This window comes from Crassostrea angulata, chromosome 3 (assembly GCF_025612915.1).
Source record: "Crassostrea angulata isolate pt1a10 chromosome 3, ASM2561291v2, whole genome shotgun sequence".
NCBI lineage: Eukaryota > Metazoa > Mollusca > Bivalvia > Ostreida > Ostreidae > Magallana > Magallana angulata.
In genome coordinates, this window is record NC_069113.1 from 54142719 (window position 1) to 54160068 (window position 17350).

General features: G+C 32.3%; 1 protein-coding gene across 1 annotated transcript; it reads right to left on the minus strand.

The window, feature by feature from the left end:
* Nucleotides 1-666: 666 nt before the first annotated feature.
* Nucleotides 667-16725, minus strand: LOC128176545 (uncharacterized). The gene is made up of 18 exons (XM_052842953.1): nt 16617-16725; nt 13311-13825; nt 13140-13219; nt 13016-13059; nt 12652-12919; nt 12290-12384; nt 11281-11361; nt 9573-9680; nt 9354-9464; nt 9152-9226; nt 8921-9048; nt 8727-8819; nt 8549-8641; nt 7532-7697; nt 6693-6836; nt 6482-6567; nt 6321-6391; nt 667-4074 (listed from the first exon to the last, which is right to left on the minus strand). The coding sequence occupies exons 1-18, from the start codon at nt 16663-16665 to the stop codon at nt 3975-3977; spliced, it is 2307 nt and encodes a 768-aa protein (XP_052698913.1). The 5' UTR covers nt 16666-16725; the 3' UTR covers nt 667-3974.
* Between the last annotated feature and the right edge of the window lie 625 nt (nt 16726-17350).

The window sequence follows — 17350 nt, forward strand, 5'->3', positions numbered from 1 at the left end:
GTTTCAATTCTAATTGGGAGTATTCCACTTCTGAATTGTGCCAAAATATGGCTTTGAGATTTTGAGATGTTCATATAACTACAATGTTCGGCGCCCAATAATTGCGCGTTTATGATTGATTAATCTAATATCTACTCAAATCCTGTAAAAAATTGTTTAGATAAATTTCTAGGACACTTATCTGCAGAAAATGTCACCTTACTTGTCTCATATATTCTTTTAACGACATCTATATCCCCGTTAAATGAAGTGGTTCTATTTGTTCACGTGCAAAAACGACGACTCAAGTTCTGCACGTGAATTTACACATTTCATTTGAGTTCGGTTAGCGTGCTAATCAAGGAAAAAGTATGGAGGAAGTAAAGTGACAATATCAGTGGTAATTTGCTTAAAGAATTTAATTGTAATATTTTTTCCAGAGACTTTATGTGGATATTAGTATAATTGCTAATATTTTAAACTTATGTGGATATTAGTATAATTGCTAATATTTTAAACATCACTGCCAATTACCTTTTTTTGCTACAATTATTTCATATTTTCTCTTAAAAAATGTGTATGTGTTTGTTAGAGGTAATATTTTAAACATCACTGCCAATTACCTTTATTTGCTACAATTATTTCATATTTTCTCTTAAAAATGTGTATGTGTTTGTTAGCGTGCTAATCAAGGAAAAAGTATGGAGGAAGTAAAGTGACAATATCAGTGGTAATTTGCTTAAAGAATTTAATTGTAATATTTTTTCCAGAGACTTTATGTGGATATTAGTATAATTGCTAATATTTTAAACTTATGTGGATATTAGTATAATTGCTAATATTTTAAACATCACTGCCAATTACCTTTTTTTGCTACAATTATTTCATATTTTCTCTTAAAAAATGTGTATGTGTTTGTTAGAGGGGGGAGGGGCAACTCCATGATAGTTCAAATTTCTATATGTAAATTTAGGAAAAATGTTTGCTGCGAGAAAAAAATGCCCCTCTGCACCCTCTGGTCCCTAATGTTATGAAACTTATTACAACCTATAAAATAGGGAAGTGCATACCCATAATAACATACAGCAAAATATAATGGGTGGTTGAAAAATCTCTATAGGTAGCCTATCTCTTTACTTGTGCGCAAATTAATGTGCTAGTTTCATTAATTATAAGGACATCTTAAAACTTGGCCAAATTTACGGCGACCAAGAAGGGCCAGACAAAAGAAAATTATTTATTTGGACGAAAGAGGTTTTTGTTCAAACGAATAACTAGCTTATTTAAATATGATTAATAAAATAAAAATATTAATCTAAAAAAAATAATTTGTTCGGGTGAACGAAAATTTGTTTGGACGAATTATCTATTTGTTTGGACGGATAAATTATTTATTTGGACAGATAAATTATTTGTTTGAATGAATTAAGATTTGACTCAACGAATTAGCTATTCGTTCTTACAGATTTAAGTTTCTTGTCTAAAAAGACAATATATTTGACGAGCAATTTAAACAATCTAATCTGGTTATGATGTTAATAAAAGGGAGGAGGAGGGTTGTGATCAAGCCACCCTGTTTTTGGAATGCTATGTTAGCTTATCAATGAAAACCTACTGTATGTCAGATTCAACTATATCTACACGAAGGTCTTCATTTTGCTATTGCACCAACTGAAGAAGAAGAGGAGGAAGAAGAAGAAGAAGAAGAAGACAACTTTGACAGCTCTCTTCAAGCAGTACCTGTGACATTCCAAAGCATGATGTCCCTCCCGATGGGAGACTACAATGTAAAACTTGGGCAGATAAACCACGACAGAAGAAGAGTGAGGGTAAATATGCAGTTGACGGCCTCACATACAGCATGTGCGAGAAAAATGACTTTGTCATAGAAGGAATTCTCTTTGCTCATAAAACCATCTACAAGATGACCTTGACATCACCAATAGGGTGAATTAAAAAAAGATTGATCACGTTATGATTGTCAGTAAGAGGAGGCACCTTCTAAAGGACGTGCAAGCAATTCGCCATGTTGACATCGATAATGACCACAACCTTGTTATAGCCAAGATTTGTATTAAGATGAAAAAGGCCATGACAGGGTCTAGTAACAGCACGGGTTTGATGTTACCGAGCTTAAAGACCCGGGTGTCAGAGTAAAACTTAATATCAAAGGAACAGCACACCCCAAGTCGAAACAACTCTCACTTTCGATCAATTCCATCCGGCCATAATTGATGCAGTGCCGAAAGTAACAGGTTAAAGGATATTCAAAGACACGTGGACTACCCTGTAGAGTGGAACAACAAAACAAATGCCTCCTAGATGCGAAATCACATGTATTGAAAGAAAAGACATTCGCCTAGTTTAAAAAGAAAGATAAGATAGTGAAGAAGTTATAAAAGAGATTTAAGCGCTGCTACACAGAGCAACTTGCTAAAAAAGCACAGAAAGCTGCCGAAATAAAAAACATGAAAACCGTTTACCAGATTACGAAGAATTCAAAAATGATCAGAGTCTCAACCGAAACTTCCCTGTTAAAACAGAAGACGGTTTAGCAATTACAAAGAAAAAAATGTCAAAAGTAGAGAGGTGAAGAGAACTTGTAATCTATGTTCTGCGTTGTTTAAAGCCAAAACTTGATACGTTTTCTGTCATACTGTCATTAAAATCTTAAATTCTATAACTTAACAAGGCCGAGTACAGATCGAGCGCCGTGCTTTTGCGCATCTTTTTTATGCAGCCGTAGGTGCAAGGTTATAACTTCCTTTTGTATTTTTTTTTTTACAAAATAAAAATACATTTAATATTTATAAGTTGAGAAATATTGAGTTAATGATCTTGCTAGGGTTTATATGCTAAAATGGCGGTCATGCGTCATCCTTCTCGGTATTATACACTATGTATAATCAAGAAGGAAAGAGTGTGACTTGCTCATTCATTCGAGGCGGAAATGCCGCTTTTGAATAATAATTCATTGACAGAGCATCAACATAAACATCAACATAAACATATAAGCATTTAAAAACTATTATTGTGTTAGAAATTAATTTTTCTAAGCCAATCTATACCGCAATTTGCTAAATAATGAAACAATATCAATTTTGGACTAACCCCTGTACCAAGCCAGGAGGTAGACACTTTGTATATTTTCACCATTTGGTGACTTTTTACAATAAAAGTAAAAGAAATTCCAGCGCAGAAATACAGAAAATATAGGGAGAATTAGAACATTTGACACTTTGACAGGCAAATGAATCGATTGTGTTATACAGCAACATTTCGTTTTTAAAAAAGAACACGATCAATATTTCCAAAGTACAAATAACACTAGTTATTCGCTAACACATAATAATATCTTTATGTCACAAGACTTAAGAAAAGTACTTGTAAACTTTGCAGAGTATATTTATTCCTGTCTTTCTTAGGAAAAACCAAGAGTGTTCACACAAGCAAAACTTATATCTATATATAAATTTCAATTGATCACCATTTAATATGTGTATCATTTGCAGACAAATACGTTGATTTCCTTGATATTCTTAGCATAAAAACTCACGAAACAAGTCAAAAATATTTAACTTTTATCTCAAAAGAGATATTACTAAAATATGTGGATCCGTGTTAAACACTGAACATCAGAAATGATAAAGTAATATCAAGCAATCTTTTTTATTTCAAACAAAAATACGGTAACTTCAAAATGGAAAATTCAACTCAACATTGACTTTGTAAATGGAATTAGTTCAAGAAACGTGAATTGAAACGTGAAGCACTAAATCAGTCATAAACATGTAAAAACAATGTCTTCCATAATCTGCAAAAGTATTTTGAACAAAAATATCCAAATCGATTGAAAGGAAATTTTCTTTGTTCAGCGTCAATGCAATTGCAAATTTTAAGAGAATACTTGGATTTTTCCATAAAAAGTAAAACGAATCACTTGTTAATAAACCCTGATTCAGTCATGAAGTCTGTTTACTGTCAGCACCACTTGATTAAAGATGATTCACGATGATGTTTGGTTTTCTCGAGTATGCACCCGCCCTGTGTTTTCTGCTTAACATCCGTAATTGTACATTTTCGTCCAAAGCATCACTAAATAAGATATATATTTTGTAAATGTGTTAAAAAAACAAATTGTATGATCACGTGACTTTATCTTTTTTTTTTAAGGTGGGGATTATCTAAAAAGAAGTCTTATTCACAAGAAAAGATCTCTATATAATAAGCAGAGTTGTAGAATATGCATCTCTTAACTTAGAGGACACTTTTTAAATATAATTCTTATACTCGCTTAGAGTTTCATTAAGATTCGTTGGTATCAAATATATTTGTAAATTAAATTAAGAATTCGCTTGATTTAAATGATATTATATAAAACTCTTATTATTATATTAAGTTATAGAGCAATCAGCATATAATTGTCAGACTGTCAGATTCCTAATATTCCTATAAATCAATATTCATATAAGGGGAATGTAAAGATGAATAGGTATCAAACTAATCCTTACCGAATTCAAGCTATACATTTAGACAACTTTAGTAGCGATAGAAATTATTGTGTGCTTATAAGAAAAATATGGTTAAATATGTAACTAATTTTTTTAAAGAATATTTTCCCCCAAAATCACAGACTATACTTTTTTGATAACTCAGCTGCACCAGGATAACGTGAATTGTGTTTAAGTGTGCTTTAAATATAAATCATATCAAATATGAATGGTTTCATTTCGTAAAAGTTGTACTTAAAACTTTTAAACAATCTTGTAGTAGTAATAACAAAATCTTTTTCTAAATAAAGATAACCTCATTATAAATAAATTGGAATCAAACTGAGGTTCACAGTTGAAAAAGAGGGCTTCTTGGACATACCAACAATGCATTAAATTGGAGTCAAACTGAGATTTCACAATTTAAGAACAGGGCTTCTTTGACATAACAATAATGCAATATATTAGAGTCAACCTTACAATTCACAGTTTACAAAAAGGGCTTCCTTGACATAACAACAATGCAATAAATTGGAGTCAAACTGAGATTAAACAGTTTAAAAAGAAGGCTTCTTGCACATAACAACAATGCAATAAATTGGAGTCAAACTGAGATTAAACAGTTTAAAAAGAGGAATTCTTGGACATAACAACAATGCATTAAATTTGAGTCAAACTGAGATTAAACAGTTTAAAAAGAGGAATTCTTGGACATAACAACAATGCATTAAATTTGAGTCAAACTGAGATGTCACAATTGAAAAAAGAGGGCTTCTTTGACATAATGTTCAACAATGCAATGAATTGGAGTCAAATTGGGAATTCACAGTTTACAAAAAGGGCTTCTTGGACATATCAACAATGCATTAAATTGGATTCAAACAGAGATTTCCCAGTTCAAAAAGAGGGTTTATTGCAGAAAACAATGCAATAAATTGGAGTCAAACTGAGATTTCACAGTTTAAAAAAGGGCATATTGGTCATAACAACAAAGCATTGAATAGGAGTCGACCGAGATTTCACAATTGAAAAAGAGGGCTTATTGGACATAACAATAAAACAATAAATTGGAGTCAAACTAATTGTTTCACAGTTTAAAAAGAGGACTTCAAGGACAATGCATTTAATTTTTCTGACATGATTGTGAAAGTACTATAAAAATATCAATTGTAAAGTTGTAAACATGTTTATGATGTAGTCGTACTGACCAATCGCAATGATGTGTCATATTTTAAATAAATTGGAGTCAAACTGAGACTTCACAGTTTAAAAAGAGGCCTTCATGGACATAACAACAATGTTTTTAATCTTTCTGACATGATTGTGAAAGTACAGGTAAAATATTAGTTGTAAATTTGTAAACGTGTTCACGATGTGGTCGTATTGACCCATCGCAATGGTCTGAACCTCTGACCAAGTGATCATTATCTCAAGATTTAGGTAGAGGGCTTCATAGACATTATTTTTCTGCATTCACTTTATCTTCTACTACTGTGAAAGTAGAGTAGATTTTCTAAGGTTTAATACCTTTTGAGTATATCGCGATAGATGGCTATATTGGTCCCGCCTTTGACAAATGGACCATAAAAAATTTGAAAGAGGACTTTATGGAGATATTTACAATATGTGTGTAAGTAGCGAAAAAATTTTTTTATTACGGGATGGTGAGAGTTTTTTTTTCACAATTTATATGACCTTTATCCTTAATGTGCCCTTATTCAACAATCATAACAATTTGCCTGTAGTTTTCAAGAACTTTAAAATGTTAAAATGTAAATCGACGACGAATGACGGACACTGCATGAAAACAAATTGTATCAGGTCATCCGAGTGACTCAGATGAATAAATACCTAAGTTCTACTTCATAGTATCCATGTTTTCCAAATTTGTATCTCCTTCGTTGTCCAGTCGGCCACCGTACCTACAGTTAAAGCATACCATAAATTAAGAAACGTTATCATCATGTTTTCATGAAAAAATTCATATCCAAGGAGAATAATGCGAAACATACACTAACTGTTGCATCTGAGTGCACCCTAAATACAACTCCAATGTTTTCAGGACCACCATCATTGTCATTATCTCTCCAATTATACCCTTAATAGAATAAAACTCAGTTCATCAAGCAAACACCAACAGAGTGAAACTCTAATTTTGAGTTTTGCCATTTTAATGTGTATCAAAATATTGTTCAGAGCTTTAAAATTTATAAACTTTTGTACCTCTTTTAACGAGACATCCGACCTCGATTAATTGATGACGTTGAAGAATTCTGGGTTCGTCTACAACCATTACTGCAAATCGACCCTGGATTCCATAAGGATACCGATATTGATGACCATTGTCCCACATTATGGATATAAAACCTGCATTTAACAACGTTTTAACACGTATTGTTGAAGCAATTGATGACAAAAAGCCCCTGAAAGGCCTGATATTACTAAATATTTACATTTACTTTCTTTCCCCCTATAAAATTGCATTGATTTATTTGAGTGATAGTTACGCATAACACAGAAGACCAAATCGCAAAATCTGGTGCGTATGAATACAGTCTTCCTTTAGTATTTCTCGAAGAACGTGACTGACTCTCCTCGTGACTTCAAGCCAGATCACGACCAGATATTATACTTACGCTGATTAATATTTCTTGATGTTAACATATTTGCACAGTAAAATAAATTCAATTTATTATAATTTCTTAGTATACCAAAAGTAAATTGATCAAATTACAAAATAATAAATAAAATTCTCTGTTAAGTTATAAAACCTCTGTGCACTATTTTTGTCAGCATGATTCGGCTGTTCCAATGGCTCTTCCGTTAATTGCACATAACACGTTGAATAAAGCAGAGATTTTTACAAATAAATCATGATTTCGGAAAGAGAATAAATGTTAAAAATGTAAATATAAGCATTGGATCATTATTTTTTGAAAGATGTGGTCTCACAACTGCAACGGTGTGTGCAAACATTTTTTTTCCTTTTGTATGCACACACCGTTGCAGTTATGAGACCACATCTTTAAAAAAATAATGATTCAATGCTTAAATATACGTACCTCTACGATCATGACTAACAACTGTCCCTGGACCGCGAGAATCTTGTTCATCAAAGTCTGATTGCCAGTCCGGACCCCTCCTAACTCTGGTGCCTATAGGAGGCATATTGATGTCAGTCTCTTTGTAAAAGTTAGGAAAAGATGGTCTCAGTTGAGTGACTAAAAGCTAAATAGAAAAGTATAATATTTTGCCTCTATTTTTGCAAACTATAATAAACAATCAAAATTGTTTTCTTAAAATATTCTGTAAATGTGACCTTGCCAAGTTCATATCAAATTAACTCTTTGTATAAGTTGACAGTTATTTAGAATCTATCACGATGAAACTGTTCCAAATATTTTTCATTCAAAACTGTGTTCCATGTAACAGGAACTTTTGTCTCTGTGAATATTTGTTACCCATTAAATATTCAAAAACTATAGTGTTCATCAGCAATTAATGTGGTATGTTGTCTTATTTTTATTTAATTTATGCGTGAGAAATTTTGACTGTATGGTTACTTAAACTTGAGTATGTTCATTCACTTCTAATCAGAAAAAGATGATGTTTCATTAACATGTGCATAAAAATCGTTATAAATTAGCTTTTGCTCAAAATATGCATCAATAACAAAACTAAACGAGGTCAGTTTGTTTGTTGGTGAACGCAAAGTTGAAAAAAAAGTATTGTCATGTATGTCCATATTATGTAAAAAGCCACCGACACTATCTACTGTAGATTACTAATTAAATGCGAGAAATAAATATCCGATGAGCACAACTGGCGAATTTTAATATCTCTCCTATATTTTTTTGACAGATGTAAACTAAATTTAATCTATGATAAGTATTCGGTAATCGTAACTTTTAATTCTCGCGATTTGATGCAAAATGGTTGAATCGCGGAATTAAATACTTGCATAAGATAATGAATCTATATTTAATTCCAGTACATAACTCATACCTACATCAATAGGAAATGCATGAAATTTGGCATTTAAGTCTGCTTGTTTATTTGATATATTAATGAAATTTTACCTCTCCTCCTGCAAATTGGTGAATAAATTCGTCGAAGTTTGCTGGTGTAATGATTTGTCCATGTGTCCTTCTTACTAATGGCTCTATAATGGACTTAAGAAAAACTTCGAAAAATATAAAGAACGACTTAAAGTTTAAATGAATACAGCAGAGGGTGCTTCATTTTTTTTTATTTTACCTCATCCGTCTTCCCAAGAGGAACGAAGTAAACTCTAGGAGGTGATGTCGATCGTCTCATCATTTCAACTAGCCCGTCTATATCTGCACAAATCTATAAGAAAAATAATAATTCATTCATATATGTGTAACTGGTATGAATTGACATTAAAACCATTAAATACAATGACTCGATCAAAAAGGAGGTATGTCTACCGTTAAACGCTCCTTTATATCTGGAATAAAGTCTGCACATCCGGTTACTCTATCTGGAGTAGCTACTCCGTCTGTTAGGACAATTATGCGAGGGAAAAAGCTGACTCCCTGGAGTGTTGGGATCGTCACTTCAAAAACAGTTTAAAGAAATCATTAAACATCCAAATCAGAAATAGCTGTACTAAATGTTATTTTTTTTTACAACATAGCTGGTATTAGTTCAGTTTTTACATTCTCTAGATGCAACACTGTGTGCTAGCAGAATCCCAGCTGTCAAAGGGCTTGGGCCCCCTGGTCTCAACGATTCTGAAAAGTATTCAGAATTTTCACTGGAGGTTAAATAATTGATAATAATGATTTAATAGCACTCATTTTAAATGTTAAATGTGCATGCATGCATATATATGCTAGGGAAAGTGTAAGTGGTACTCACTTATTTCCTCTTTCAGTTTTGTGTAATTCATACAACAGCGTCTTACAACTCTGGTGTAACCTCCAAAACAAACCAGTCCAACCTTCTGGTTTGACGACGAATGTTCTAAACCTTACAAAGATAAATACGAGTAACATACTCGGTATCATCTTATGTCATTAAGAGACCAATTTACTAATAATCAATAAAGAAATCATATCCAAAACAGAAATAACAGACCTGATAAAAATCTAAGAGATAGATTAATCATCGTCTGGAATGCTTCTCCTGCCATACTGTCTGATGTATCCAGACAGAGAACATTATCTACCGGTTCTTCTAAGGCAACTGTGAAAAATGTATAGTCATAATTTTATATAGATTCACAAACACTCAAATCTACAAAAGCCAAAAAGGCTCATTCCAGATTCGAGATTCAAAAATTTGAGATTCGAAATAAGAGATTCAAGATTCGATTCTATTTAGGTTCAATATCTAAATTAACTAATCAAATCCTGGATCTAAAACCGTATCCTAGCAACAACAAACTGTTCGAAATACAAATCATTCGTACATGCATTTACATGTACCTACAAATAAAAGTCATAATAACTCATGTAATGGCTATTTAATTAGAATTAGACCCACACAGTATAAACAACTATATTAGTGCTAAAATTGTGTGCTACGCGAGTTTAAGTAATTTTGTTTGCCCTGTATGTATTCTCCCCTGATATATTTTACCCGTAGTGTATTTGTCCCATATGCGTAAAATTCGGTTCGCGAAGAAAAATCTGTTTAATGTAAATAATTAAAATTGAGTGTGGTTTTAGTTGTGAAAAACCCCATAGAAATTGTACAACCTCAACCATAACAATCCAAATCCAAATAGTTTATTGTAATATGTAAACGGTGTGACCGTTGGACCGAGCGCAAATTTTAACGCAGTACACTTTGATTTTTTTACGAGAATTTTTTTGAAACGCACGCACACAGTAGGATCCGCCTACTCAAATCATAAGCTTAAGTTAAACTAAACGTCGCGTGCTCAGTTTACATAACGACGTCATGCCTCGTACGTAAAACATCCAAGTTTTGTCTTCGGAAATAGCCGAATAAAGTTACGTGATTCCGACAAAAATTTATTTCTTTTTTCGTTGTTATCAATTTAATTCATATGTCGAGTGCCGGTAGGAAAATTGAATGCTTTATTCAGTGTCTAAAAGATCAGTTCCTTGATGTTAATGTTTTTTTCATCTAATAATTTGATAAGATATACGTTAAATTAGTCGTGTTAATTGATTGAAGCACTATTGAAACTTATCTGGTTTTCACTTGAATTTTTGTAAAATAAAATTAAACTTGAATTGAACAATCAATGCCAATCAATCAATGATCAAACTAACTTTTTAAAAACGAAATGGCGACCAATATTGATATGGCGGCGCCCAGGGCTGGAAGAGAGAGAGAGAACCAGCCACCGGTGATCATGATTTCCACAACTATAAACCTACACTACCCTAGGATGCTTCCACACAAGTTTCAGCTTTTCCGGCTGATAAAATTATGAGAAAAATCCTTTTCCTTTGTGCTAAGTGCTGAATTTGGTTGAAAATGGCCTGGTAATTTTGGAGAAAATGTTGAAAATGTGAAAAGTTTACAGACAGACAAACAGATAGACGGACAGTTAGAAGGACGACAGACAAAATGTGATCAGAAAAGCTCGCTTTAGCCTCAGCTCAGGTGAGCTAAAACAGATGTGAAAACAACCATATTAATATTTTTTAAAAGATGCAGTATACACGCTTTGTTTATATCAGACGAACACGATTGGGAAAACAGGGATGTCCTTAGATTAAATGATCATCTTTTGAAATATAAATAGACTTGGTAACCAATGATATAAACTGAGGCAAGGATATAACTGATGTAAAGAAATGTAACTTACTCGTTCCTAAAATTTCATTGGCTTTATCAACCCAGTATCCAACAGGTAATATCTCCTTTTGCGTCAAATTCTCGGAATTGCCTTATGAATCATGAAACGATAAAGCTAAATAATAGCATCGAAAACAAGCTTTATAAGAGCATTTAGAATGATAACATTTGTGTCAAGCACGTTTGACGCATCAAATTGCAGTCTGATACTTTTCCACCGAACATTTAAAAACATGCTTTGGGCATGTTTTTTTCAGTTGCCCCTCTCTGTCTTGTTTTTTTATGTATTGATCAAGAATTATTGACATTTCTGATTCAGAATCGTTTATTTGCACTCCACTGCCAAGTAAAGATGAAGTTTTTACGTTGTCTTTCTTAATGGGGCATGATCAAGATTTTGGTCAAATTTTAATGTTAACAATGCTTCCGTAAGGCGTTTTTAATTGGCAACCACAATTTTAGTGTCATTCGTTGAGTTATAAGCAAGTTAGAGAGCTTACAGCTCTTTGCTCTGTAAACAAAGCGTTTGTTTACATTTTGAAAATCGTAGTAAAAATTCCAGTTTTAAATCTTAAATGAATGTGTTAAATGTTAGAACTGTTTATTTATGCTTAAAAAGAATAGGAAGATACACAAATCAGCTTAAAAAGATTTTTACTAGGAAATTAAGCCTATATAAACAAAAACAGATCACGAGCCTTATTTACATTACAAAGAATTGTAAGCCTTATATCTTGCTTAAAGCGTTAATCTAACGACAGACTCTCAAATTTCATTTGATCATCAAAAATACATTCTTATGGTATTGTTAACATTAAAAACAGAAAAACAGAATTTGACAAAAATCGTGACCATGCTAATTTTTTAGTGTTATTTTAACACGTGAGCCAAACGGATTTTCGAATCTTGTAATAGTATACACTGGGTTTAAAGATTAATAATTCATCCAAACTCAAGGCATTTATGATCGTCGGGGATAAAGAACTGCATCATGGTAAAGAATGATGTAACTGATATACCTGGAGCCCTTTCAGAATCACAAGGAGCCATGTCCTCATTTTCCTGCTCTATTTTATTTGATGCTAGATCGACATCAAAATTTTCCAATGAAAAGCTATAATAAAATTATAAAAATATATTTTACAACATCAGAATCTTTTATGCATGTATCAATGAACGTTGTAATGAAAAATTTCTGATTGACCTATTATAAATGAGGAGCTTTTTTATTTTGATGACTTTATGCGGGAACAAGGAACAAAGATTACATTACCAAAGGTTTTACTTATACACAAGCTTAACTATATTATCTAGGTCATTTTAAAAAAATAAAAAAGTAAAATTGCTCATCTCGATGTTTTATTCAATATTACCATTATACCTTTTCTTTTCAGTGGCTAATTTCGAATTAGGCTTAAAAGGAATAAGGTTGAGGGAGGTTGGAGCTTCTTCATTTTGATGAACCAATAGATTTGATTCTTGCATGGCAGTTTTCTGAATTTTTGCTTTGGCAAATTCTAAAACCTGAATTTTCTTTTCCAGCAGTTTGACTTTTTCATTGAGGTTTCTTAAAATGGTTTGGAGGTTTGCGATGGCATCATCTTTTTCCTTCATCTTTGCCATGACATTTTTAAAAAAGTGTTCTAGCTCTTAAATCAAATATTAAAACCGATTACTCAATGTTTATTCAGCAATCCAAATTAAAAAATAGAAACTGATCATCAAAATATGCCTTATAATTTTACCTGTTATCATTTTGAGTCCTCTTTCTTTTACCTCACTTTGAGAGCTTTTAATTAAATAATATTACTGTAGATTTTTAAATTTTTATAATAAAATGAAAAATGTGATGTTTTCAATATTGCTTACATTGAACGTGAGTTCATAACATCAAATATTACGTTGTGGTCTTTTTCCATACTCTCTAAGGATTCATTAGGTCGTTGGACCTACAAATTAAAGTAAAGTATTCATTTCACAAGACACTCCTTTAAAATTGATGTTTTATAGTGACTTAGAATTGCAAAAATAGGACATTACCATTTGTAATATGGCATTTTTAGTTTGTTTGTTTGCCTCTTCAATACAACTTGTTCTTTCATCTTTACAGCAAGAATATTCGAGATGATTTTCAACATCATGTTCTCCTTTTTGTAACGTTGATTCGGCGGAGGCACAAGATAATGAATCATTACTTTCAAAAGCAATGGGTGCACAATCAGTGTGACTCTCTTTGGAGACAGTGTGAAAAGACGGTGAATCCTCTAACTTTTTCAAGTTTTCGATATTTTGAAGGACATTTTCACAAGGCGACATGTCCATTTTCTCTTCCGTACTTGTTTGCACTATGGCATCCAAATAAATCTCATTCTTTTCATGAGAGTTAAGAGAGGTATAATACGATTTTCTCATTTCAATGGTCTTCTCTTTTGACACCGATCCTTTTTCTAATGATACTATGGATGACTTCTTTATATCACTACTCGATCCATGACTAATGACTAAGTTCTGGGAAGTCGAGCGATCAACAGAGGAACCTACATAGACACTTTGATCTGCAACGACAAGAATTGGTTGAATAAAAAAAAAGGAATTGTTTTTTCTTCAACATGCTGAGGATGCCTAGTGAATTCTACGGTAGAACTTGATTTAAGTGACATTTTTCCTTTTAGTTTAGATTATAATCTTCACACCATACATAAGAACACATTAAAATACAATAGTAGTTGACTTGTTAAATAATATGTATACTTTTATCTCTTTGATCTCCACAGGGCGAAAACAATCTTTGAGCAAGTCCTTAAAAGTGATTTAAAGGTGGCGTAAAGGTGGCTTAAAGGATATACAATCTTTAAGTCGCTTTTAAGTCACATTTAAGCTGAGCTGATAGGTCATTAATGACCAAACTTCTTTAAGTCACCTTTAAGCCATCTTTAAGTCACCTTTAAGCATCTTTAAGTGACATTTACGCTCCCTTTAAGTTGTCTTTACACCATCTTTAAGTTCTCTTTAAGTCAAGTTTGATCAAGCTGAACAGATTCATCATAAATATATACATGCAAAAGCTCTTTTGAAAGGATGGGAGGGGGTGAGTCGAGTGATGATATAATTTGCAAGGAGGGGGGGGGGGGTGTTTCAGGCGGTTTGAACACAGATCGCTATCATCAACACCGTTCCAATGGACACAGATCGCCGTTATTAGATCTATTATTATCATATTTTTTTGGAGGGGGGGGTGGGTAGGTTCAAAATTGTTGTAGGGGTGAGCGCAGTCTCTATATCTAAATCTGCGCATGACATTATAATAAAGAATTTTGTTTCCTATTATAAATTAATAGATGAAAGCAGTAATATCCCGCCCGATATAAGAAAAGCAGTTGAGAGTTTTTTCATATTTAATATATACATGTATCTAGCAGATCCAGATACATGTATATGTTAAAGATGAAAAGACTCTCGACTGCCTTTGTTATATCGGGCGGGATATTACTGCTTTGTTTGTCTAGACATAGTTTTGTTCGTTTGTGTATATTTAGTTAGAGCATATCGTTTGTCCAACCTAAGAAAACCCCTGGAACTAACACAGAATATACAAGATATACACAACAGGTGTGTCATGTGCCCAGGTGCACGTCAGGGTTTCTAAAGGTGTTGAAATCTTAGTATGTACGTGTATACGATAAGTCTAGTAAATGAATGTTTATTTACATTATTAATTCATTTTCAAAATATTATTTTCTACGTCTGGGTATTAGAAATGTTACATCTACAAATAAAAATTGTATGTAAGAGTAAAATCTAAATGATAATTAATTACTGTACCGGTGATCATAAGTGAGGGTTAATTATCTAAATATATGTATAAGGGTAATCATGTCATATATCCGGCCGGGTACATCATACATTTGTATGTTCATGTAAATGTATACATCATTTGCAATTGTCATATGCATTAAATATGTCACCTGTAATTGGTAATATTTTGTTATAGAATTGATAGTTTAGAAATCATGTATACAATTGAATATTTAAACATAGCCTATATCATTTAAATTGTTATTCTAGATCTGTTGTAAATGTACAATAATCAATATTATTTAAATTATACATGCTGGAACCGCGCCATGATCATGAAAACCGCGAAATTGCGTAGAACTAATACCCTAATAGTTTCAATGCATTTAAAAAAATAGTTTCATCTTCTTCCTTGCATTTCATTTATCTAGGAATAAGGTGAACGTATATCTACCCGGTTTAAATTTATTAACTAAGTACTAGTAAGCCTAACATTTTCCATTAAGGTATAATACACTTTTATTCACTGAGGACCAAGTTCCGTATTTCACTTTATATACATGCGATGATGTAATTTATAAATTCGATATTATTGATTGTTACAAACTGAATGGAAGTCAAAATCATTTCAAGTAAAAAATACAGATTCAATATCCACTAATTTACAGGATATAAAACCACCAAAAAATAAAAGTTGACGTGGCACAGAGGGAGTGAGGTGAGGTAGTGAGGTGAGGTAGTGAGGAAGTAAACGAAGGGTCCCGGAATCAATCCTCGTCATGGGCGTTTTGATTTTTTTTCATTTTATTTTCTAGAGCAAAAACCGGTTTTAATACCTGTCCTGTCATATAGTTAAAACATTTTGTTGATAAATTAAGCACAATATTGAATTATCTTTTTAATGGCTTAAAGGTGGCTTAAAGATATTCTTTAAGCTGCCTTTATGCCATCTTTTCGCTTTCTTTAAGTCAACTATAAGCAACACATATAGCTTAAATGTGGCTTAAAGATCGTCTTTAAGCTACCTATAAGCAACTTTAAGTTATTCTTAAGGAGAACGTAGAGATGGTCATTCATCCTGTGCTCTGAATATATTTTTTTCGAACCATATATAAACCATACAGTCAAATATGCTTTTTTATCATTTATTTTGTAATATTTACATTTGCAAATATGTTTCCTTATACGAATCTATAGAATAGCGAAAACGTTCAATTCTGTATGAACTTTTTCATGACGTCACAATGATCATAGCACGCGCTTGTCGCATGGGTTATTATAAACCTCAAATCTCGGTAATTTTAACAGTTTTGGACGATTTGTCTTTTACAAACGTACATATAAGTAATAAACAGCAATGTTAAAAAGTTGACCGGGATATGAAGCCCTTCGGGCTTCACAGGATTTGATCACGTGACCAACCAACTTAATATCCCGGTGAACTTTTTAAATTGCTGTTTATTTCTTAACTGAATGAACCAATATCATAATAAAAGTTACATTCTTAGCTCTTATTTAGATATAATTTGCAGCTAAATTATGTTAACTTGCCTGTATGATCTACTGAGGTGTTGCTAGTAGAATTTCCCATAAAGACCATTAACTTCTCTGAGATCTTCGAATTCACATTCTATTTTTTTCTCAGTTCATGTTACAAAAGTATCCAACCAATGAGGAAATAATACGTTTTTCGTGTTCATTTTTGTTCAAGTCATATCCGGTCTATATCCGTTGTTTGATTATAAGCAGATTATTTGATTAGTTTCAAATATTGAAAATTTTCTAAATATAGTGTTAGAAATTACAAATATAACGATGTTAAACAAAACTGTTTTCAAAACGAAAAAATGATTTTCACCAGCTTCTAACGTAATTGATTTTTTTTTGAAAATTCATAATAAAACCGATGCTCGTACGCAGCACAGTTAAGGCTGTCAATAAATTCCGTTCAGACAAAAAGTACGGAAAATATGAATTATGATATCACAGCATATTACAAACCTCAAAAGTACCTATTAATTTATTTATTAATACAATTTATTCATGCTTATCTTTTAATTGAAAACAACAAATGCTATTACTCTCAATTTTGATGTCTGTTATATCGTACACACTGAAAAAAAAGCGATATGCCGTTCTCGCTGTACTACAAAATATGACGTCATATGCTTCAAAATGACCCATTAAGTGAAGTCATTGAAGGCTATCATGCAGTTTTTTAGCGAAGAAAAATTAATGTCATAGATTAACTTAACGGAAAGTTATGAATGAATATTTTGTTTAAC

Coding starts and splice junctions, on each gene's coding strand:
- LOC128176545 (XM_052842953.1), bottom strand. CDS start 16,665: ATGGTCTTTATGGGAAATTCTACTAGCAACACCTCAGTAGATCATACA. Junction 12,385..12,651: donor TTAGCCACTGAAAAGAAAAG/GTATAATGGTAA, acceptor ATTTTATTATAG/CTTTTCATTGGAAAATTTTG. Junction 6,392..6,481: donor ACTCAGATGCAACAGTTAGT/GTATGTTTCGCA, acceptor CTTTAACTGTAG/GTACGGTGGCCGACTGGACA.